Here is a 24,320-nt window from a genome sequence, read left to right on the forward strand (position 1 = left end):
TGTTTACTTCTTTTTCTTCATTTTTATAACAAATTGTAAAAAAATGTTGTATAATTCAAGAGTTATAGAAGCAAAAGTGCAAAATTTTAGAGAAAAAAATAAGCATCCGTTTAAAAAAAATTGTAAAACAAAAACCAATAAATATTTCTTAACATGGCATCATAACTTTGTAGAGAAATATTCACTGAACATGTAATCCAAATTTCAGAGCAATATGTTTAATTGCTTTAGAAAAAATGTTCATTCTATTTGCTAAAATTAACATGGAGGAGATGGATCATTCCGGCTCCCCTTAAGGTTATCTACAAGAATTTCATGATTCACACAATCAAAAGCCTTTCAGAGATCACAAAACATCCCAATGGGTGATGTTCGGTTATTAAATGCATTTAATACTTGATCAGTGAAAGCATATATACCATTTTTTGTTGAAAAGCCTTTCTGAAAACCAAATTGACATTTTGTTAGTACTTCATTTTTACAAAAATGTGATGCTACTCTTGAATACATTACTTTTTCAAGAATTTTGGATAAAGCTGTCAGAAGTGACATTGGGCGGTAGTAGTTAGCATCAGATCTATCCCCTTTTTCATGAAATGGTTTAACAATGGCGTATTTCAGTCTATCTGGAAAAATGCCCGTTTCAGTGAGCTGGTACTCTGTTGGAAATGCCATCAATTCCATGTGAGCTTTTACTTTGGAGTAAATTTATTATTTTCCTAATTTCAGTAGGCGAGGTGGGTTGAATTTCAATTTTATCAAATTGCATAGGCACTGCCCCCTCCTATATATGCCTTGTATTTTCTAATGAATAGCTGGATCCTATTTTCTCTACAACAGTTAAAAAATTATTATTAAAAATGTTTTCTACTTCTGACTTCTTGTTAACAAAATTTTCATTGTGTTTGATAGAAACCTGTGCTCTCGGTTGCCCTGATTCCCTTTTAACAGTGTTCCAAATTGTTTTAATTTTATTATCAGATGTGCTAATCTCAGACATAATGCACATACTTCTGGACTCCTTAATAACTTTTCTTAATAAAGTGCAATAGTTTTTATAATGTTTCATTGTTTTGGGATCATTACTCCTCCTAGCTATAAGATACATTTCCCTTTTCTGTTTACAAGATACTTTTACTCCTTTAGAAAGCCATGGCTTTTTACATGGTTTCTTATAATTATATTTCACTGTTTTCTTGGGGAAACTGTTTTCAAATATACTCACAAAACAATATCATGAAATAGGTTAAATTTTAAATGAGAATCATGTTCCCTGTACACCTCATCCCAGTCTAACTGTTGAAAGCTTTCCCTAACATTTTGAATTGTTAAATCATTAACTGAACGCACTATTTTGGAGGACTGTTTTGCCTTACTGTATGGAGCTCTATCAGATACTGTAACTAACTGTGCATCATGATCAGACAGATCATTCTTAACAGGAAAAGTTTTTCTTTGATTAAATTTATCTTGGTCTATGATTATATATCAGTGTGCTGCTTTCATGTACCACCCGAGTAGGAAAATCAATAACTGATGTCAAATTGAAAGAACCAAGTACTACTTCAAGGTCAAGCTTTCTACCAGACTCTTTCAGAAAATCTACATTGAAATCTCCACAAACAATAACTTGCTTTCCTCAGTCTGACAGATAGCACAACAAAGAATCCAAGTTTTTCAAAAATAGTTGAAAATTTCCCAATGGGGACCTACACATGGCTACAATTATAAAAGTGCCATTATTTAGTTTAAGTTCACATGCACATGCTTCTATATGTTGCTCCACGCAAAAATTTTTTGTTTCCAAATTTTTCACACTATGACAGATTTTAACATATATGGCAAATCCTCTCTCCATGGTGTGTCTACTTACATGTGCTGAAAGCTTATATCCACCTACATTTACCATTTCCATACCTGTGACTATATGATGTTCAAACAGGCATAGTACATCTATTCCACCCTCAGTTTCTAAATCTTCTAAACAAACAAGAAGCTCATCTACTTTGTTTTTTAATCCCCTGATATTCTGATGCAATATGTTAACATTATTTTACACTGTGCTTTTATGTGAATTTTGTAACATCCTAACATTATTTTTCACTGTACTGTTATGAGAATCTTCTGATATTTTCACATCTCTAGTACCTGCGTGTCTGAACTTCTCATTAAGCTTAATTTCAATCAACGTAGGATGACTGGACACTGATCTTAGCCTAAAAAAGTACTCCCATGAGTTTCAGTGCCCCTCTTTAAAGATTTTGCTATCATCACAGCCAGTTTACCCTTCCCTTTCCTACTGAGATGCAGACAATGCCTTGTGAAGTCCCACCTACCAATACCATCAACAGGAACCAAACCTATGCCTGACAAAGTAGCTGCCCTAAGCAGCTGATCTAGCTCCATATTGACCCTCCTGCCACAGCTGTTGAATTGGGGCCGATCATAACGCAAGAAAACAGGAACCAAGCCAACATTTGTATGGTTCATTGCAGATGTTATTTTTACCAGGTCGCACTCAATATTGTAGTCCTGATCCCTATCAAAGATGCAAAATGTTTACACTGTCATAAAATGGGGCACAGGCATAAGTTTCCATAGAAAAACAACGTAGAAATGCCAAATATAATACATACAGGGAAGACACTGAAGGTGATCATGAAGAATTCGAAAATAGGATATACAAAGTAGTATCAAGTTGTGCTAAAGCAGTAATGGTAGATGTTGAAATAAAAGGGAATAGTGTGCAACATGTAGATACAGGTTCTTCCAAATTATTGGATCACCTCTGTTAAGCAAATTCAAGGGTACACTTCCAAGCTATAGTGATCAATAAATTCCAATAAAAGGAGGAGGAGGAGGAAATTAGTGTTTAACGTCCCGTCGACAACGAGGTCATTAGAGACGGAGCGCAAGCTCGGGTGAGGGAAGGATGGGGAAGGAAATCGGCCGTGCCCTTTCAAAGGAACCATCCCGGCATTTGCCTGAAGCGATTTAGGGAAATCACGGAAAACCTAAATCAGGATGGCCGGAGATGGGATTGAACCGTCGTCCTCCAATAAAAGGACACTGTGCAGTAAGTGCACATTATGATCTTTCCCAGTACAAGCAACAATACTTGTGTGGCACAGTCTCCAGCAGTTGATAACATCATAGGACTCAAACTCTTTGGGAAACTCAAGTTTACAGTGCAGGATTCAGCAAATCAAATTCACGTAACGGATGAAAAAGAGGAATGGGAAAGTCTCCATAAGAAATGCAAACAAACTTTTTGTGGAACCCCAGGAAGCATCAAAGATTACTGATGCATATAATCTTGAAGGACTAGACTCAAAATGAAAAAGTCAAGCAAGAATTAGATAGGTAAGAAATAAATCAAATAACTGAACCCATGATGAACAGTCGGGGGGTCATTACTTTAGCCACAGTGGAAAAACCAAACGGGAAGCTACAGTTGTGTGATACAATCCTGAGAGCTCAAGATATAATGGCAAAATTAAGTATAGACAAGTACTATTCATGCATTGATTTGATGAACACAATCTTCAACTGCCGTTTGGCGGATAAGGCCAGAAATGGCCATTAATAGACCATTTGGCTTCTACAAATGTAAAAGACCCAGCAATGCTTCACAGTTGCTAAATATGTATGAAAATTGGATAAAGTCCTAATCACCTTCTCTCCCCTCTCTCTATCCACCTCCTCCTCTCTCCTCTCACAGGGGCACCACAAACAATTCAAGTACTGAAGCAGACACATGCAGTGAGTTCTGTATAGCTAACAAATCCGCCATCTTTGTGGTGCACGATCTCATCCTGAATCTCCAATGGTGGTGTTGAATTTTTTTGTCAGGACTTTTAAAGCACATATGAGGGAACTCGGCAACAAATTAAAAGAAGGAAGGATGGTCTGAGAATGTTCCTCATTTCATACCGAAGCATTCCTCATAAGGACACATCCCCAATTGAAGTGCTTCACAGAAGGAAGATGAGAACTCTACTTTCCCTAACAGCACCTTGTAGCCTGCAGCAACCATTGGCAGAGTGTCTGGAAGTCAGAAATGGAATTTTCAGCGAAATAATATATTCATGTGTGTACAACAGGAACAAAGTATGATACCTGGAGACTGTGGTATGTAAACTGGGAACGAGATGTAGGTCTAGTTAATAATGACTGAAGATGGTGGTACCTGCTGTAAGCATATGGACCAGCTCCAACCACAACATTATATCCTTTCCTTTCCATGGGCTACTAACCTTTTTCATTTCCAGATGGGGCAACATGTCAACCTTCAAGGTGGATGGAGGAGTCATGGAATTTCCACCGTTAACCAGCACTGACATCCCATCATAACCAGAACCTATGGAATTGTAGCCCAGCAGTTGCGTAAATTAGCAAGGAGGTGGATCTCATCTGCCCGCAGCAGCAGCAGAAGAAGAAGAAGAAGAAGAAGATACTTCAGATCTCACCCTTGGGAGGGGGATGATGTAACCCCTAGCTGCAACCCCGGCAAAACATACTTTCCTCCAGCAACGAAGGATGAATGGGACAGCTTATGCATCTAGCCAACAAGAGTTTGCCAGCAACTTCAAACAGAGTGGGCCTATGTTTCATATCATGTATCATGTGGAATGAGTAGTGCAGAGCTAAGTATCACCACATGCTAGGATATAAGTCATGCCCTGTGACTTCTCTGGTAACGTGTACCTGCAGAGTGTCTTTGAAAGTGTGCTCCTAAGTTCCAGTCACAGTCGCTGCTGAAACTCGAGTCATGCAGTTCACCTGAACAAAGTGTATCTGCTACTGCCGGCATTGCCTACGCTAGACAGAGGACTCTATTGTGCACTAATCTGACTTAGTCTCAGAACAAGACTGCCAGAGACTAGGAATATTCTACAACAATTTCTAGAAGTTGAGCTTTTGTATGTCTGAGTAAACGTTTTTTCTGAAATAGAATTGTAGCCACTTTAATAATTGCGCTTACAGATATGCATGCCTGATGTACGGTTAAGAGTAGTGCCGCTGATACAATGACATCAATGGCACCTTATTGTTTGTTGTCAACATCCAACTTTGACAATGAAGTGTAGCTACAACAGATTTAGCCCAATATCAGTAATTACAGTACTACTTAGAAGGTCAACTAACCATACACTTTTCATCATATTCAGATAAAAGAAGGAAGGAATATTAGGTTTAATATCCCATCAATGACAGGGCGATTAGAGATAGAGCACAAAAGCAGACTGGGGAAGGAAATAAGACATGTCATTTTCAAAGGAACTATACTGGGATTCGCCTTAAGCAGTTTAGGATAATCATGGAAATCCTAAATCTGGTGGCCTGACAGGGATTTGAAACACTGCCCGCCAAATGAAAGACCATTATCTTAATATTGCACTCACCTCGCTCAGTATATTCAGCTTTGGGCTATAGATGGTGACACCCACCTAAAGAAACTCTCTTAAGTTTTCTATCCTGTGGCTGAGCTCTGTATTTGGTTTGAAAACCATGTCGACTTGCTACTCTACATCTAATATATCCACCACCGTGGTTCACAACATCAATACCACTTAGCAGCTGATTTTTTTACCCCCAATCCAGTGACTATCTCTCCTAGGATAATAAACAAAAATGGAAGTTTGTTTCGTCTTCATTGTTTCTAAAACTACAAAGTATGTTCTCTTTCTACAAGTCTGCCTTCCAACTGCCAGTTTCCACCTTTCCAACCCAACTCTCTGCTGCCTACCTATTTACTGACAGCAGCTTCCTACAATTATGCCACTCCATCAGTCTTTTTCTTCAATGTATCCTGCAGCTCTTTGTGATGGCCACACCAGTTCCCTCACCAGCACTTCATTATACTTCTTCCACTTGTTACAAAACTCACACTAAAAACTTAAAATTTTTCATATAAACATACTGAAATAAGAGAAATAAGGTAAAAATCTATAAGTAGTGACTGCCCAATAACTCAACTATATAGTGAATCGTTACCTTTATCCTATTATTTGTGTTGCACCCAGAACTTTCAAGTATCATTATTTAAATATTTAAGATGTAATAGTAACAAAATGAAGCACATTTCTCTTAACAATGAGACAAGCAGTCTCCTGTAAAGTGACAAACTGCACTGCAAATCTGTTTATGTCCATGGAAACCTATGGCACTCTTCATATACTGGAGCGGTGTGAAGGTAAGAAGACAGGTGAGTGACACATTCTGCACAGAGAGTGAAGGAGAATAGCTTTTGATGTCACCAGTTCGCCTTTTGTGTGCTATTATTTTGACACAATGTCGACAGCTGCATGGGGTACATGCACACATGTGCAACAAAGCGATAATGGTGGTACTGGTAAGATTTTTGTCATTGCAATGGGAGTACTGCGGACCTCGTAAATAATGTACTACTGCTTTTTTCGACACTGCAGTTGTCTGCCACAACATAATCATTACAGATAGTAACAAGAACGGCACACTCTGAAATCATTTTGATCATGGAAACTTTGGAACACATGGACGACCAAATATGATAGCAAAGAGATAGAATTCTAAAAACAGCTTGGTTGAACAAAAATTGCTGATGTAAAATTCCAGCAGCAAAGTATGCCAGTACCAGTGAAAATAGTGAGTCTTGTAAACAACAAATGAAGAACTATGTAATAAATGATTCACTGATTACTGTTTAATGACACTGAAATGCATCTGAGCAAAAGTAAAAATAAAAAACTATATGTAACTCAAGGTAGTAATCTTTAGTAATGTGTTGAGAAACAATGTTGTGTATTGATCATTTACTTGTGCTTTACATATTCAAATGAACCTTAGTAAGCAGTTGGGTATAAGTAGTCTTTTACATGCTCATTTTATGAAATCGGTAATGATGATCACTGTTCCAAAGATGGACCTATAGCCACTAATATTTTGCAGTGTAGCCATGGACTAAACACCTGCATAAACAAGGCATACCTTTACCATACAGTAATTTAGTTTAGTACTTATCAAGTTGCAAGCTGATAAATTCATATTCAAGACAATAAATTCACATCATTATTTTTACCATTCAATAAAAATGATTTTCAAAGATTTATGATGGCAGTTCCAATCACAGAATCCACAATAATTTATCATTATTAATCTTGGATTTGTATGTCGTAGCAGTCTGCTCACACAGACATTGTGACGTTTTCATTTGCTACCTGCATGAGACTATCAATGTCTGCAATTTTACACATTCTGTTTATCTCTGCAATATAAAATTTCACCTATGTCCATATTAGCTCGATGAGACTGTAATAACAATTGTACAGGAGCAGTCTATCAACATGGTGCCCATATTGTTTTGCAGTCTAATCTATTTCACAGGAACAGTTTGTGAGCTTTTGAGCAAGAACAGGCAGCAGGAGTTCTACTATCGTCTGTGACAAATTGCTGGGGCATGAACACACATGCACTAAAGTGGAAATAATCACTGAATCTTCAAAGGACGTTCAGTTACATGTGGAAAAGACAGAATAGTTACATGTGGAGCAAACAGAATTACTCCAGACTGCAGCATCATGTGGTTAGTGTCTTTTTCTGCTGCAATCTCCCTTCTACCTGTGTTCTTAACTGCACAGGACTCTCATGGTTGCAAACATGACACATTCCAGTCTCACACAGAAGCATCTGCGCTATATATTCTTGGTAAACGAATCCACCTCAGTTGTAAAATGCTTTTATTGACTGAGGTCTTACATGACAGAAGTCGCAATACACTACCGCAGTTTCGGGGTCTCAGCCCCATCATCAGGTGAATCTGAAATCTAAAGTAAACCAATTTACACAATTAAAAATGTAAAAAAATAAAATTTAGAATCTAAGAAATCAGATAAAATGACTCAAAGAAGTTTACCTAGCAGTAGCAAGACATCATGTCCATGCCCAAACACCTAGTAGACAAACATCTACCATAGATTGACTGTATAACAGCATCCTATGTATCCCAGCTTTCAATTGTGGCCTGGGAAAATGCCCCTTGTTCCAAAATTGCCACTGGGAATGCATGCAGTGTACAAAAATAAAGTCACCCTAGGACATTACGTGGAAGTCACGTGCTACACCAAAGTCCTTCCACTTAATGTCCTGCGTTGGTTTTATTTTTGTAGAGCACATGCATTCCCAGTGGCATTTTTGGGACCAGAGGCATTTCCCCAGGCTGCACTTGAAAGCTGGGGTTCTTTGTAGCCACAATTTTGGATGCTATGATGACATCCTGTTACTGCTAGGTAAGCTATTTTTAATCATTTTATCTGATTGTTTTGTTTCTAAATTTTACTTTTCAAATATTTAATTGTTTAATGGTGTAGGTTACAACTATTGTTTTACATTAGATTTCAGACACACTAGATGATGGGGCTAAGACCCTGAAACCGTGGTAGTGTATAGTGACTGTCATGTAATTCAATATAAGTATTTTACAACTGTGGCAGATTTGTTTACTGTGAACATGTTGCACAACAATTGTAGATGTCCCACAAACAGAAATTTATGCTATATAACAGGTGGTTATAATTAAACTTTCCTTATTTAACATGTTATAACACAGAAACTAATTGCCATACAAGTACCAAACTAGGTAGCATTAATGTCACAGACATGGGGGAGGAGAAATAATGCAGAACCAATTAAATGGAAACACTTTTATGTGCTGCTACGGTACATCACACCATTACATACCGGTACCATTACTGCTACAAAATGGGCTGATTATGGTACCTACCAGCATCCAGAAGTGTCAGAAAGTACAGCAATGCATTCTGCACAGCAGAACGAAGCATGCCCGTAGCTATGCTGGCTACCTCTCGATATGCTGCGCTTCAGATCAACACATGTGTGAATGTTCCCCTGGTATAACCTGTCTTTCAGATAGCCCCACAATCAGAAATTACAGGGAGTGAGATCAGATGATCGTGCCGGCCAAGCATTTGGAAAAGATAGGCTGATAATTTGATCGCTTCCAAATGTGTTTCAGAGAAGCAGGCGAACTTCACGAGAGATGTGTGGTGAGGCCCCACCTTGCATGAAAACTGTTAAGTTCAATGTGTCTCTCTCCTGTAGCGTGGGTATGACATGCTGGTGAAGCATATCACACTAACGCTGGCCAGTCACACTGCACGTCTTTGGTCCTTGAGTGCCAACCTGTCCAAAAGAATGGGCCAATGATGAATGTAGCTGTGAACCCATACCATACAGTGACACATTCACCTCACAGAAGAACTTCATGCACAGTGACTAGAGGTGAAGATCCCCACACTCAGCAATTCTGTGTGTTTACCTCACCTGTCAGAGAAAAATGAGCTTCGGCTGTCCATACAATAGTCCAGGATCAGCCCCCATCAACTTCACTTGTAACAAAGTGGAGAGCGAAGTGAACATGTCATTGTGCGTCCTGTGGTGCAACCTGCTGTACGATAGCGATCTTGTACAGATACCATCTGAGATTGGTTCGAAGCACCTACTGAACAGTGGACCGTGGGATGTTCTACTGTGGTGACACAGCACGCGCACTGCCTGATGATCGGAAACTGTGCACAGCATTGGCTTCCACAGCAACATCGATTTCATCAACACAGGTGGTGCAATCAGACATCGGCCTCTTCCCGGAGTGTTGCCCAGTTCTCCAGTTGATTCAAACTTCTTCATCACGCTCTGCAGAGCAGGTGGAGAAAGAGGACCCTTCCTTAATCCTTTCAGTCAGTGATATTCTCAAAGTGCAGCTGCAGCATTACTGTTGTTTTGATGATATAGTTTCACCAATAATGCACTGCTCCTTTTGTCCAAGCTCATGTTGACATGTCAACAAGTGCACTGCGATTGGTCAGGTGTGTGAAACTATGAATCATGATGACTGATCACGGCACCTAGTGATCATAGTTGAAACTCAACGGTGGCACTGTGCTGCATGGAAATCATGCACCCCATACTCTGGACATCAATTGCTTCTCGTACAGTAATTATTTCCATGTTATAATGTGCTAAATATGGAAAGTTTAATTGTAACCGCCCAGTATCATGACCTATACCCAGAATTAAATTTCACAGTTGAGTGGGTTCTAGATGTGAAATATTAGTCCATCGCTGCCATTGAAGAGCAAGCTAGCTGTTTTAGGGGACTACTTCAGAAAATGTAGAGTTTGTCTTAATGTAACAGAAACTACAGTGTCAAAAGACATGCAAAAATTAAACTATCAGTCCAGATCAATTGGCATAATGCTCCACTATAATGGTCATCCTAAATATTTTGGGTGTCACACTGGACAGATCTCTAGCATACTGTGGTCACCATTCTTACACTAGAGTTAAAAGTAGAGCATCAAACAACATCCTGTGCAAACTAACTGTTCTAGGCGCTTCAGTCCAGAACCGCACGACTGCTACAGTCGCAGGTTCGAATCCTGCCTCGGGCATGGATGCGTGTGATGTCCTTAGGTTAGTTAGGTTTAAGTAGTTCTAAGTTCTAGGGGACTGATGACCTCAGATGTTAAGTCCCATAGTGCTCAGAGCCATTTGAACCAAACTAACTGTCATGTTGTTGGAAGCACAACCAACCACACTGGGGACAGATGTACTACAAATGGTACACTCTGTAAGAGTGACATGCAATTCAACACCACAATGAGGCTGGCTGGTTTGGGAACCATCAAGTGTAACTGAAATGTAGTCAGGTAGAATAGATCCACATGCTCTGGCATCACACCTTAAAAAATAATATTTTTCTTCCAGAATGAAATTTTCACTCTGCAGCAGAGTGTGCACTGATATGAAACTTCCTGGCAGAATAAAACTGCATGCCTGACTGAGACTCGAACTCGGGACCTTTGCCTTTCGCGGGCAAGTGCTCTGTCATCTGAGCTACCCAAGCATGACTCATGCCCCACCATCACAGCTCTACTTCTGCCAGCTTCTGTGAAGTTTGGAAGATAGGAGACAGGGTACAGGCAGAAGTAAAGCTGTGAGGACGGGGCGCGAGTTGTGCTTGGGTAGCTCAGACGGTAGAGCACTTGCCCGCAAAGACAAAGGTCCCGAGTTTGAGTCTTGGTCTGGCACACAGTTTTAATCTGCCAGGAAGTTTCAATATTTTTCTTTCTTACTCATTTTTTTCTTTATGCATCTAACCTGTATTGGTATGCGTGTGACAGTGTGCGTACCTAATATATTCCAAAACGTCGTGTATAAAAACGAGATTTTCCAGTGCTCATACCTTGTGTTCTATTGGTGATAAAAAGACAGAGTCAAGTGTTTTACACAATCTTTGGGCTAGGGTCCATTTGTATGCCCAACAGAAGGATTGTCTTAGTGTCACTATCCTATAATACAGAGTCAGAGTCTGAATATCACACTTCCTCCTGATCAGGCAAATGGAGAAAATCATTTAGTTCTTTTTGCATTTCATGTGGTCTATGGTGGACATGACATGGGTGGTTCCTCAGAAAATTCCCCCAAAACAGATGTTTACTATACTTTCACCTTCACCAGTGGACCAAAACCCAGCCAAGGTTCCAAGGTGGCTATGCACAGCAAATGGCTGAAATTTTTATGATATATTACTAAGATGTCAATCTCCAACAACCTTGAAAATTTTCTTGACATCTTTACCCATTTTCAAGATACAGAGGTTCAAAGTTATCCTACTTCTACACGTAAAACCTGGTACAAAGCAAAATCTAAGAAATAAATAATCACAACAAACTACTCAAACTTTAATGGTATATTCTCTAGGCATTTATGTAGAAGAGCCATCTTCCCGTTTTCAAAAATCTTTATCCATTTTTGAGGAACACCCCAAAAACTTGTTTTTAGAGGTACCAAAACCCAGACACAAATTCCGAGACTGCTACACACAGCAAATGCCTATAACTTATACAATGTATTCCCAAGATCCTGATCTCAAACAACCCTCATCATTTTCTTCTTATCTTTACTCACTTCTGAGATACAAAGGGGGTTGGGTTGGGTTGTTTGTGGAAGGAGACCAGACAGCGAGGTCATCGGTTTCATTGGATTAGGGAAGGACGGGGAAGGAAGTCGGCCGTGCCCTTTCAAAGGAACCATCCCGGCATTTGCCTGGAACGATTTAGGGAAATCATGGAAAACCTAAATCAGGATGGCCGGATGCAGGATTGAGCCGTCGTCCTCCCGAATGCGACTCCAGTGTCAAACCATTGCGCCACCTCGCTCGGTGAGATACAAAGGTTCAAAGTTGACCTACTTCCAAATGTAAAATGTGCATGTAAAATCCACTGCAAGGCAAACATGTAATTTATAGAGTGACATAGCACAGAGAAATGTGCTGTAAAGTGTCTCAGTTATCATCTGGGAGCTCAGTGTTTTAGTATTGGAGCACATGCAAATCCTGTCTGAGGTGTAAAACTGACCAATACATTTCTTTTCATATGAGTTACATGCCCTGCTGCAGCAGAGAAAAGAAGGGAACCAGTAGAAAAATGCTCCTATTGGAGCACAAAAAATGTGAATATGTTCCTGTTCATTTAAAAGACTAACTGAAATGTGAGGTACTAGCTCCTCGTTCTACTTTCCTCAGCACCTTTCAAAATTTTCTCACAAATGTTGGCATTCAAACATACACTTATCAGCCAGAACATTTTCAATACTGACCTACTATTGATATAAACCCATCCAATTGATAGCAGCATCACCTGGCAAGGAATTACTGCAAGTCAGACACCCGTATGGTACCTGTAGTATCAGTGAGTGTGCTGTCCACATGTAGAATGGTGAAGGCGCATAATCTATCCGAGTTTGAATGAGGACAGACTGTGATGGCCTCGAGGCTCAGCATGAGCATTTCGGAAACTGCACAACTTGGATGTTCATGGAATACTGTGGTGAGTGTCTTCAACAAACGGTGAAACCAATCCAGACATTGTGGGGTTGGGCAGCCAACCATCATTACAGATGTTGGATGTCGTAGAATGGGCAAACTGATAAAATAGGACAGGCGGTGAATTATGGCATAACTAACATCAGACTTTAATGCTGGGCAGAGAACAAGTGTGTGTGAGCACACAGTGCACTGAACACTCCTAAAAATAGGCCTCTACAGCCAATGACCCATGAATGTTCCCAAGTTAACACAACTACATTGGCAACTACGACTGAAATAGGCATGTGGCCATCGGCACTGGACATTGGCACAATGGCGGAGTGTTGTATGGTCTGATGACTCCCTGTACCTTCTTCATCATGCTGATAGGAGAGTACAAATTCATTTTCTTCCAGGGAAGCTGCTCCTTGACACCTGTACTGCAGGACGGAGACAAGGTGGCGGGAAATCCATCATGCTTTTAAGGACATTCATATGAGCATCCATGGGTCCAGTGGAGCTAATGCAAGGCTCTATGATGACCAAAGAGTATAATACACTGGTTGCAGGTCACGTACACACCTTCATGATAATCACATTTCCAGGGGCAGTGCCATTTTTCAACAAGATAATGTGCCATGTCATAAGGCCTGGAGCATGATGGAGTGGTTCAAGGATCATAATGGGCAGTTCCAATTCCTGTGCTGACCCCCAACTCACCAGATCTGAACCCGATCGAACACATCTGGGATGTGATTGAACGTGATGTCAGAGCTCATCGCCTCCCCCCCCCCCTCCCTCCCAACCCATTTATGGAAATCAGGTGACTTGTAGATGTAAAAATAATAAATACTGGGAGACAGTAGACAGTGGTTGCATTACAGAAAGGGCGAAGGAGACTATAGCAGCGTGTGCGTGTGTGTGTGTGTGTGTGTGTGTGCGTGTGTGTGTGTGTGTGTGTGTGTGTGAGAGAGAGAGAGAGAGAGAGAGAGAGAGAGAGAGAGAGAGAGAGGCTGGGGAATGGGGAACATAGTTGACAATGGCAGAACAGTGCTAAGAAAAGAGTGTAGGAGACAGTGCCAGTGGGAGGGGGCAGAGGGGGGGGGGAGATAAAGACAAAGATAAAAAGTGTCTATGACAATGACAACGATGAGAGAGAGAGACAGTGACAGAGAGAAGAGACAGCAGCAGTAGGAATGAAAGAATGAGGTATTAGCGGTAAGGGAGAGCAAGAGAGATACAGTGACAATGAGAGGCAACTGTAGTAGTGGGATAGAATGAACGGGACTGTGGCTGTGACATAGGAGACAATGACAGAGAGACACAAAGAGATAATGACAATGAGTTGGGCTGAATGAGTGTGTGAGAAAGGGCATCTGGGAGAGGATGGGAATGAGTGACACAGCGATGGACTAGTGAGCGTGCGTGAGTTACAGTTAGGGGAGTTTGTGGAAGTCTGACACGAGCTGTATGTTAAAAACAGAATGAATATGTTCTAATGCCAAAATTTTTTAGAGGTGCTAAGGAAGGCAGATGAGGCAACTGGTACCCCACTTATCAGTCAGAGCCTTTTAAATTAACAGGAACATATTCACATATTTTGTGCTCCGATAAGAACAGTTATCCACCAGTACCATCTATGCATGAAATATCAACATCTTTTACAAGCTGTATTATTGTCCAGTGTGTAATTTATATGCAGTTAATAATTGTTTGTTTTAGATTTGACATATCTAATTTGAAAACCATGTAGTCAACTGTTAGTATTCAGATCACTTAAATAGTTATTCTAAATTGTCACTCATTTAATCAGATTGACTCCTTGAAGTTTTGTAGACTGTGACCTATGTTGTAAAAGTAATAGATAGTGGTAACAGTAAGCTGATCATCATACAATTGTTTCATAAGAGTAAAGGAGCACCAACTAAAATTTGGCATTGACAGTATCATCTTAGTTCTTTAAAATTGTTTGAAGCACATATTTGTCCATCAATGAAATGAAAAAAGAAGACATCTGATGAGACACATAGCTGAAGCAATCTCTCACACTCCACTCCACTAACAACCCTCTGCAATATTGCTCTAACACATCTCAGAAAACATTATGCTTTTTTATGAGAACACTGAAAAATACTGCCCAATTCATGCTGGCATCTTTAGCCGAGGCACCTTATATCCCACAATAATGCAAAAAAATTCTTCAATAACTAGATGTCTCATCGAGTCTGTAAATACCTTCAGCCTCGTACGCAAATGGAATGAGGAGTGGACCACAGAAGAACCTCCACGGTGACATCCAAGCAAAAAATAAAATGCTAAACCCTCCAGAATTTGATCTACCTCATCCACTATGGGCTAAACACACAAGTATGCATAAACCACGGACACTGCGCTGCTTCAGCAGTAAAATAGTGTAATTAACAATCACCAGCCTTTAACTGTAAAATCAAAACCAGACTCTCGAGCGTATTGTCTCTGGCAGTAATGAAAACTCACCTCAGCTTTTTAATTACATTTCAGTCATTGATTTTGTTCCTTATTTTTGTATATGCTTTGTGTGTGTCATACAATATGTAAATTAATAAATGGTAATAATATATGTGGTGACATAGTTTACTGTCTATACAAAAGCAGCAATGCCAGAAGACAGTATCAGTTTGCAGAATGGTCTACAGAGGACTAATGAATAGTAGTGCATGCTCTGACAGTAGACCTTTAACATGAATAAATGTAACATATTGCACATACAAGGGTTGAATGAAAAGTAATGCCTCCACCTTCGTTAACTGGGTTTAGATGGGAATATTTTAATAAATCAAACGCAGAAATAATCCTTAGAATATGATGTTTAATTTTTCCATATTATCACCAGCCAATTGGATACATTTCTGCTAACGATGAACAAATTTTATGAAGCTGTTACGAAGAAGTCGACACTTTGTTTCCAAAACCACAGTCTCACAGTTCTCTCAATGCCTTCATCAGAAGCATAATGATGTCCCCGCAGATGGTCTTTTATTATCGGGAACAGATGGAAGTCAGACGGTGCTAAATCTGGACTGCGTGGAGGATGCCCTACGGTGGTAAGGTTCAGTCTCTGAAGTTCTGCTGTGGTGACACATGAAGTGTGTGGGAACCCATTGTGCACAGATCTTCTGATAGCCAAGCAAAGCAATAATGTGACCCACACGTTCTTGTGATTGCGCTTGCAGTTTCTCTCTGAGTGATACAATGATTGTCCTGAATCAATCTGTGAACATTTTGCTTGTGAACTCGGTGATTGCTGTCACAGGATGCCCAACTTTTTGTTTGTCACGCAGGTCAGATGTTCCCGTCCCAACATCTTTAAACTTACTCGTCCAGCGATGCATAGTACTCACATCAACACAATCACCATAGACTGCTTTCGTTCTCTGATAAATCTCCTTTGGGGTGACACCTTTTGCTGCCAAGAATTCAATGACTGCATGTTGCTTAAATCACATTGACTGACCGTCTGCATAGGGTTCCATACTTTACACTGTAAAAACACAACCATTCAATCCCAAGGCTTCCCACCAACTGGAGCTGCAGAGAAGAGGCTATGGAACAAGCCACATACCAATGCTGCCAACTGCTGAAGAGTTACGAAGGTGGAGGCATTACTTTTCAGTCAACACTCGTACATAGCCAGAAGAAATCCACTACTGTACAACTATATTATTGATAACAAATTTCTGCAAACAGTATCTACTGTATAATACCTAGGAGTAACTATCCAAAGTGAGCTTAAGTGGAATGACCACATGAAACAAATAGTAGAAAAAGCAGATGCCAGACTGAGACACACAGGAAGTATCTTAAGGAAATTTAACTCATACATAAAAGAAGTGGCTTATAAGGCCCTTCTTTGATCGATTCTTCAGTACTGTTCATCAATCTGGAACCCTTACCATGTAGGATGGGTAGAACAAAAGAAAAGGTTCAATGAAAAACTGCGCATTTAGTCATGGGATCATTTGGTTGTGAGAGAGCATTACACAAGCTCAACAAACTCCAGTGGCAGATGCTGAAAGAGAGGTGTTGTCCGTCACTGAGAGGTTCATTATACAAAATTTTGAGAGAGTACTTTCCGGGAAGAAGAAGAAGAAGATGATGATGATGATGATGATGATGATTGGGTTTTGGGGTGCTCAACTGCACGGTTATCAGCGCCCGTACAAATTCCCAACCTTTGTTCAGTCCAAACTTGTCACATTCATGAATGATGATGAAATGATGAGGACAACACAAACACCTAGCCATCTCAAGGCAGGAGAAAATTCCTAACCCCACCGTTTCTGGGAAGAGTCAGACAACATATTACTTCCTTTCACATATATTTCGTGAAATGACCACGATGAGAAAACGCGCGCAATTGAAGCTAATACAGAGGATTACCATCAATCATTTTTACCAGGTGCCATTCTCAAGCACTACTCTGTAATTTTTAATGTTTTGTTTGCCTCCCTTTTTATGTAACATGTGGATTAATGCTATTTTCCTCTCTTCTGGAATCTTCTCAATTTTCCAAATGCTCTCAAAAGGTGAGTGTAGATCTCTTATAATCTTTGGTTCTGACCATTTCAATAATTCTACTGTAATGGAATCTGCACCACTTGCTAAGGCTTCATGAATTTCTAGTCTGTTTGTGGGGAATCTTCCTCGAGATTTTTTGGGATTGCCTAAAATTTTAAGTTAACTGTTGAAACTGGGCAGTTTATGAGCCTGTCAATAAATTCAGCTAATACTTTACCATTTTCTTTGTCATTTAACCAAATTTTGCCTTTTTCATCTTTGAAACAAATACTCAGAGTTTGACAGCCTTACATGTTTAAAAGTTTGGTAAAAATTCCTGCTATTATTTTTGCTGAAATTTTCTTTTATTTCCATAAGCTGAGATTTTTCAAAGTATCTTTTGATTTTCCACATTAATTTTTGATAGTTCTTTTCTTTGTTGTCTGAATTGTTCTACGTGTTCTTTTTTCTAACATCATTTCATCCATTTTTGAGCTCTTTGTTCTAGTACTTCTTCACACTACTCATTCTATCATGTCTTCTCTGTGTTGTTCTTGTTATTTTATAGAAATTTACATTACACTTCTTGAACCATATTTCAGGAATGTGGAAAGAAATCAAATATGAACATCCTGATGTAATACAATAGAATGACTTAGATGGTAATACTGGTTATACTGTAATCTACTGCATAAATTTTAAGTGTCCTTGCGAACATTTTCATTTGAGTAGACAGAGTTGCACAACAGAAAGTTCTTTATTTCACATTTAATCTCCTTCTTTTTACCACCAAGGCATTACTAGAGTCTGGCAGCTGTTGAATACAAATGTACCCATGTATTTGACTTAGGTAATAACATTTACCAGTATGTACATATTTTTGGTCCTAGTATTATAATAGTCTACGTCTACATCTATACTATGCAATCCACCTTCAAGAATCTTCCCGTTCAGTTCCTTCAATATCTCAGTGACACTCTCCCATGGATTAAACAACAAACCTGTGGCCGTTCATTCTGTCCTTTTTTGTATACATTCAATATCTCCTGTTAGTCCCACACATTGGAGTAATATTTTAGAACTGGACATATGAGTGATTTGTAAGCAATCCCCTTTGTAGACTGATTGCACTTTCCCCATATTTTACCAATAAACTGAAGTCTACCACCCGCCTTATCTAGAACAGAGCCTATACGAACATTCCATTCTATATCCCTACAAGTACTACATCCAGGTATTTGTATGAGGTGGCCGATTCCAGGAGCAACTCATTGATATTATAGTCAAAGGATACTACTTTTTTTCATTTTGTGAAGTGCACAATTTTACATTTCTGGACATTTAAAGCAAGTTGCCAATCTTTGCACCACTTTGAAAACTTATCAAGATCTGACTGAATATTTATGCGGCTTCTTTCAGATAGTACTTCATTATAGATAACTACATCATCTGCAAAAAGTCTGAGTTACTACCAATATTGTCAGCAAAGTCATTAATATACAACATGAACAGCAAGGGCCCCAACACACTTCTCTGGAGTACACCCAAAGTTACTTCTTCAAAGTCCTCAATCCAGTCACAAATTTCGATTGATACCCCATGTGATCATACTTCTGACAATAAGTTTAGGTGTGGTATTGAGTCAGATGCTTTTCCGAAATCAAGAAATACTGCATCTACCTGACTGCCTTAATCCAAAACTTCCAATACGTTATGTGGTGCGAGTTAGGTTTCACATGATCAGCATCTATAGAATCCATGCTGGTTGACATGGGTGAGGTCATCCTGTTCAAGATAACTCATTATGTTTGAGCTCAGAATATGTTCTACGGTTCTACAACAAATTGATGTCAAGGATATCGGAGCATAGTTTTGTGGATCTCTTCTACTACCCTTCTTGTAGACGAGTGTGACCTATGGTTTCTTTCCAAGAACTGGGCATGTTTTTTTTGGTTGAGGAATCTACGACTGATTATAGTTAGAGGAGGGGTTAACTCAACCCCAAATTCAGTATAGAATCTGACAGGAATTCTATCAGGCTCTGGAGCTTTGTTCAGTTTTAATAATTTCAGCTATTTCTCAACACCACTGCCACTAATACCTTTTCCATTCATCTTTTCAGTGGCACAAGGTCTGCCTCGATAGCTCAATGGTCAGCACGGCGGAATGCTATGCAAGGGGCCTAGGTTCAATTCCCGGCTGGGTCAGATATTTTCTCCATTTGGGGACTGGGTGTTGTGTTGTCTTCATCATCATATCATCCTCATCAACACACAAGTCACTGAAATGGTGTCAACAAGCAAGACTTGCACCAGATGATCGGTCTACCCAATGGGAGGCCATAGCCAAATGACATTTCATTTCATTCAGTGGTGCGAGGATTACACTGAGGCAATTTGCCTGGGTTTCCTCTAAAGAGGTCAGGTCTATTTGCTGCCATTAGAACTGACATACATTTCCATCGTGAGTGGGGTTCATAAGTATCTTTTCTAGGTAGTTTTCAGAGAAGGCATTTAGTAATGTTTCCCACAATGTCTTATCATACACACCACTAACAAAACTGTAATTTTCCCAGGTAACTGTTCGATGATTTAAGTCTCCACCAATGATTACAGTATGATTGGAGAACTTACGTATGAGTGAACTGTGATTTTCTCTGAAGTTTCCCGTTACATTAGGAGATGAGTCTGGTGGGAGAAAGAAGGATCTAATCATCATTTTGTGCCCACCCCTCATACTGAGTCTTGCCCAAACAATCTCATTGTGCAGCTTCAATTTCTATCTTGGTGGATTTGAGTTTCTTGTCTACTGCGACAAATACACCACCTCCATTTCCCATCTGCCTATCCTTAAGATATACAGTTAAAGTTTTACCAAAAATCTCAGTGCTATCAATTTCAGGTTTCAACAAGCTTTCTGTACCTAGTATTATGTGAGCATCACTGCTTTTCATGAGTGCTTCAAATTCTGGCACTTTGTTGCGAATGCATTTCTTTCATCTTAAACTGATACTTCTGGGTTTCCCACAGCTATCATTACCTAGATTGGATGTAGAGTCATCTAAAAAACCTCATGTGCACCTTACGCACAGTGAGCCACATGAGTAGCAGCTTCTGATGAGTAGTGCAAACTTGACCCATTTAGGGGGACCCTACAGTTCTCAACTCTGTGGTGCAAGTCAAGGAAGTTGCAGCCTATCTTGTCATAGAACCTTCAAAGTCACTGGCTCAGTCATTTCACTTGATTCAGAACCAAAGGGCCGCAATCAGTTTTGGGGACACTGCTGCAAATCATGAGCTTCGTTGATATTCCTTGCACAAGGCTGGTCTTCCCAACTTTCTCCGTCAGTCACTGGAATTAACCAAGGAGGACCTCAGAGCCCAGACAAAAGGCATCATTTGCCCCAACGTATGCCACAATCCATAGTTAGTTGCACCCTGTTCCCTCAATGGCTGCTGGAATAGCCTCTTCAACATGTGAATGAGGCCCCCAGGCATACACACTGAGTGCATCTGGTTTCCTTTCCTGTACCTTGCTGCCATTTCCCTGAGGGGTACCATTATTCACCATACATTTGAACTGCCAATGATTAATAGACCCCTACCTTTTTGTGTTTGCCTCTGATTAACACTGGAAAAAACAGGTTTTCCTTAAACAGGTGAAGTGTGTCCCACTTGCTCAGTTTCAGTGAAAGACAGCACCTCAAACTTGTTGGTTAGGAGGATTGGTACAACACCCTGAGTCCTCCCTGGTCCCTGTCCACCCCGTACAGGACACCTAGATCTACCACTGATACACCACTCTCAGTCACATGGATGAGTAATGACAGATCCCTACTTTCTACAGAGGAGACAGGATCCATGGGAGAGGATAATACTTGAGGTACCTCTGGTACCATATCACAGATCACGAATCTCGGGAGCTCTGCCAGCACACCGATTCGCAGCAGCTGCCATTCGTTTGACAGCAGTCATGGCAATTTCCAGCTGATTATGAACTTCAAACCAAACACAATTTTTTTGACAAATGATAAATATTGGTAATGACAAGGAACATATAAATCAAATCATCCTTGCACCCTTCATAGCTTAATGATTATCTCTTCTGCCACTTTTATATCTGCAGTTATCTTAAGCAATAGACTGTGGCAAAGTATGGCATAACTATACTAAGTATGCATATTCAGGATATAATTTTTACATTTTTTGACAATAACATGACAAAGTACATATGTATTTATTTGTGCCAACAGAGAACAATATCTGTTTCCTGCTTCAGAGACATACAACTTGAAGTTCTCTCTTCTTAGACTGCAGAAACAATACACAATCAATATGTGATAAGTGTGCTGTTTACTGAGGAGTTTATGCCGAACTGTTCTGTCCTATGATTTAACATTTCATCTACAGGGACAGAGCAGTAGGTCAGCAAAATAAGGATCTCAGATGTTAGCCACAGCTTCACTCAGAGAACCATTCCAGCATACCAATTTATGAGGGCAAACAAGGAGAAAATACAAGAAACCTAAAGCAGGATAGCTGTAACAAACATATAAATGCCCTTCCAACAACATGAATATGGTACTGCACCACTGTTTCATACTGATAACATAGATAACAAATACTATCCACGTTTTGAGATTATTTATAGGTCAAGAAAAGTGACTGTTTGCCAAACTGCCCAATTTGTAAAATGAGTAAAGATATCACTCATCTTACTTTTTGGTCAGCACTATACTATACTATTAATAACTGTTAATAATAGAACACAGTGTGACTGACGACATTAAAGAGTAACAGATAATTACATGACTTTTGCAGAAGCTGCAGCATTCTACTGGTAAAGTATCAGTTTATACTGCATAACATTAAATACTAGGAGTGGGTATCTAGCTTACCTACCACTGAGGCTTGAATACTGCTTTATGACCCCCTTCCAACGTCAGCAACAATTTCAGTTGTGTGCCCCGTTGTGCATTCTCAGCATGAATAATTTTTGTTGAAGATAACATGTTTAAGACAGTGCCAAGCAAGGATGACCTCTCTGGTATTACCTGACGTGGACCAACCCACTGCACACACAGATAGTCATCAAAACACAAACATTAAATACATTTAAGTGCAAATATGACTATTAATCGATCAAAAAAACAGTAGTCTGAAACAGTGAGAAACTTACACATCTATCAGTTATAGCACAGTCTTAACATTTATACGGAATAAAGACATTCCTCATGAGTCTTTGGTTTACTTCTGACTAAAGTGTCTTGCAATGATAAACAGTCATGAGCAGAAGGTACTTATATAGCAACATGACGAATGGCAATGTTTTAGCTTTGCTACAAACAGTCAAGTAAGGTACTGTGGTTCTCAATGGAGGTAAGTAAACATTCAATGCACACAGTGCATGTGCTATTACATTACTGTCGAAATCTAACTAAAAATGGACTGTGTTCATGAATGAACACCACAACCTTTGAATAAGGAAGGAAAATTAGTATTTAATGTCCTGCCAATGACAAGGATATTTGAGATGAAGCAAAGTTCTGGTTGGGAAAAAAAGGCCTTTCAGAAAATAGAGGGAAACATTCCACGTGGGAAAAAATATATCTAAAAACGAAGATGATGTGACTTACCAAACGAAAGCGCTGGCACGTCGATAGACACACAAACACACACACAAAATTCTAGCTTTCGCAACCAACGGTTGCCTCATCAGGAAAGAGGGAAGGAGAGGGAAAGACGAAAGGATTTGGGTTTTAAGGGAGAGGGTAAGGAGTCATTCCAATCCCGGGAGCGGAAAGACTTACCTTAGGGGGAAAAAAGGACGGGTACACACTCGCGCACACACACACACACACACACACACACATATCCATCCACACATATACAGACACAAGCAGACATATATGTCTGCGTGTGTGTGTGTGTGTGTGTGTGTGTGTGTGTGTGTGTGTGTGTGTGTGTGTGGGCGCGGGCGCGCGCGCGAGTGTATACCCGTCCTTTTTCCCCCCTAAGGTAAGTCTTTCCGCTCCCAGGATTGGAATGACTCCTTACCCTCTCCCTTAAAACCCAAATCCTTTCGTCTTTCCCTCTCCTTCCCTCTTTCCTGACGAGGCAACTGTTGGTTGCGAAAGCTAGAATTTTGTGTGTCTATCGACGTGCCAGCGCTTTCGTTTGGTAAGTCACATCATCTTTGTTTTTAGATATATCTATATATATATAGAGACACACACACACACACACACACACACTGTCTACACCAGTTAACGAATGGTAGATATCACGTGAAGATGGAACCCATGTTAATCTTTTGAAGCAAACACATTAGACATTTGCTGCAGAATTGTGGAGAACATTATCTGCTTGAGTATTATGACCTTCATAGAGACTGAAAAATCTCATCAGGAATCAATATGGATTCTGGATAAAGCGGTCTTGTGAAACTTCACTCGTTCTGTTCATCTTTAAGATCAAGAAGCCAATATATAATGTCCAGGCTGATGCTAGAACTCCACACATGAGGTGAACTCCACACGAGGTGAAATCATCAGAGATAAAAGTAACTTGGGCATTTCTGGAGTAGAGGATTAGCAGTTGTTCTTCACCATAAATGAATAATACACTGCAAGTGATGTAAATAATCACAACAATATATATATATATATATATATATATATATATATATATATATATATATATATATATATATATATATATAAGGTTATGCAGCTGGACAGATTTAAAGTGTGAAAAACACACAAAACTAACTGTAAGAAAAGGAGATAACAGACATGTTCACTGAAAGAACCCAAAAGAAATTTAATTCACCCATGAAAGAAGCAGCTTAAAAAACCTCAGTCAGCTGATTTGTAGTACTGTTTGTCACTCCAGGAACATTACTAGATAAGATTAATAAA

General features: G+C 39.7%; 1 protein-coding gene across 4 annotated transcripts in view; it reads right to left on the bottom strand.

The window, feature by feature from the left end:
- Positions 1–24,320, bottom strand: part of LOC126248774 (glycosaminoglycan xylosylkinase) — a 119,861-nt gene that overhangs the window by 82,240 nt on the left and 13,301 nt on the right. For all 4 annotated transcript variants that reach the window (XM_049950139.1, XM_049950140.1, XM_049950141.1 and 1 more), the window contains one exon: positions 22,303–22,472. In XM_049950139.1, the coding sequence (XP_049806096.1) occupies positions 22,303–22,472 (170 nt within the window). The remainder of the gene's footprint in view (positions 1–22,302; positions 22,473–24,320) is intronic.

This window comes from Schistocerca nitens, chromosome 3 (genome assembly GCF_023898315.1).
Source record: "Schistocerca nitens isolate TAMUIC-IGC-003100 chromosome 3, iqSchNite1.1, whole genome shotgun sequence".
Classification (NCBI taxonomy): Eukaryota; Metazoa; Arthropoda; class Insecta; order Orthoptera; family Acrididae; genus Schistocerca; species Schistocerca nitens.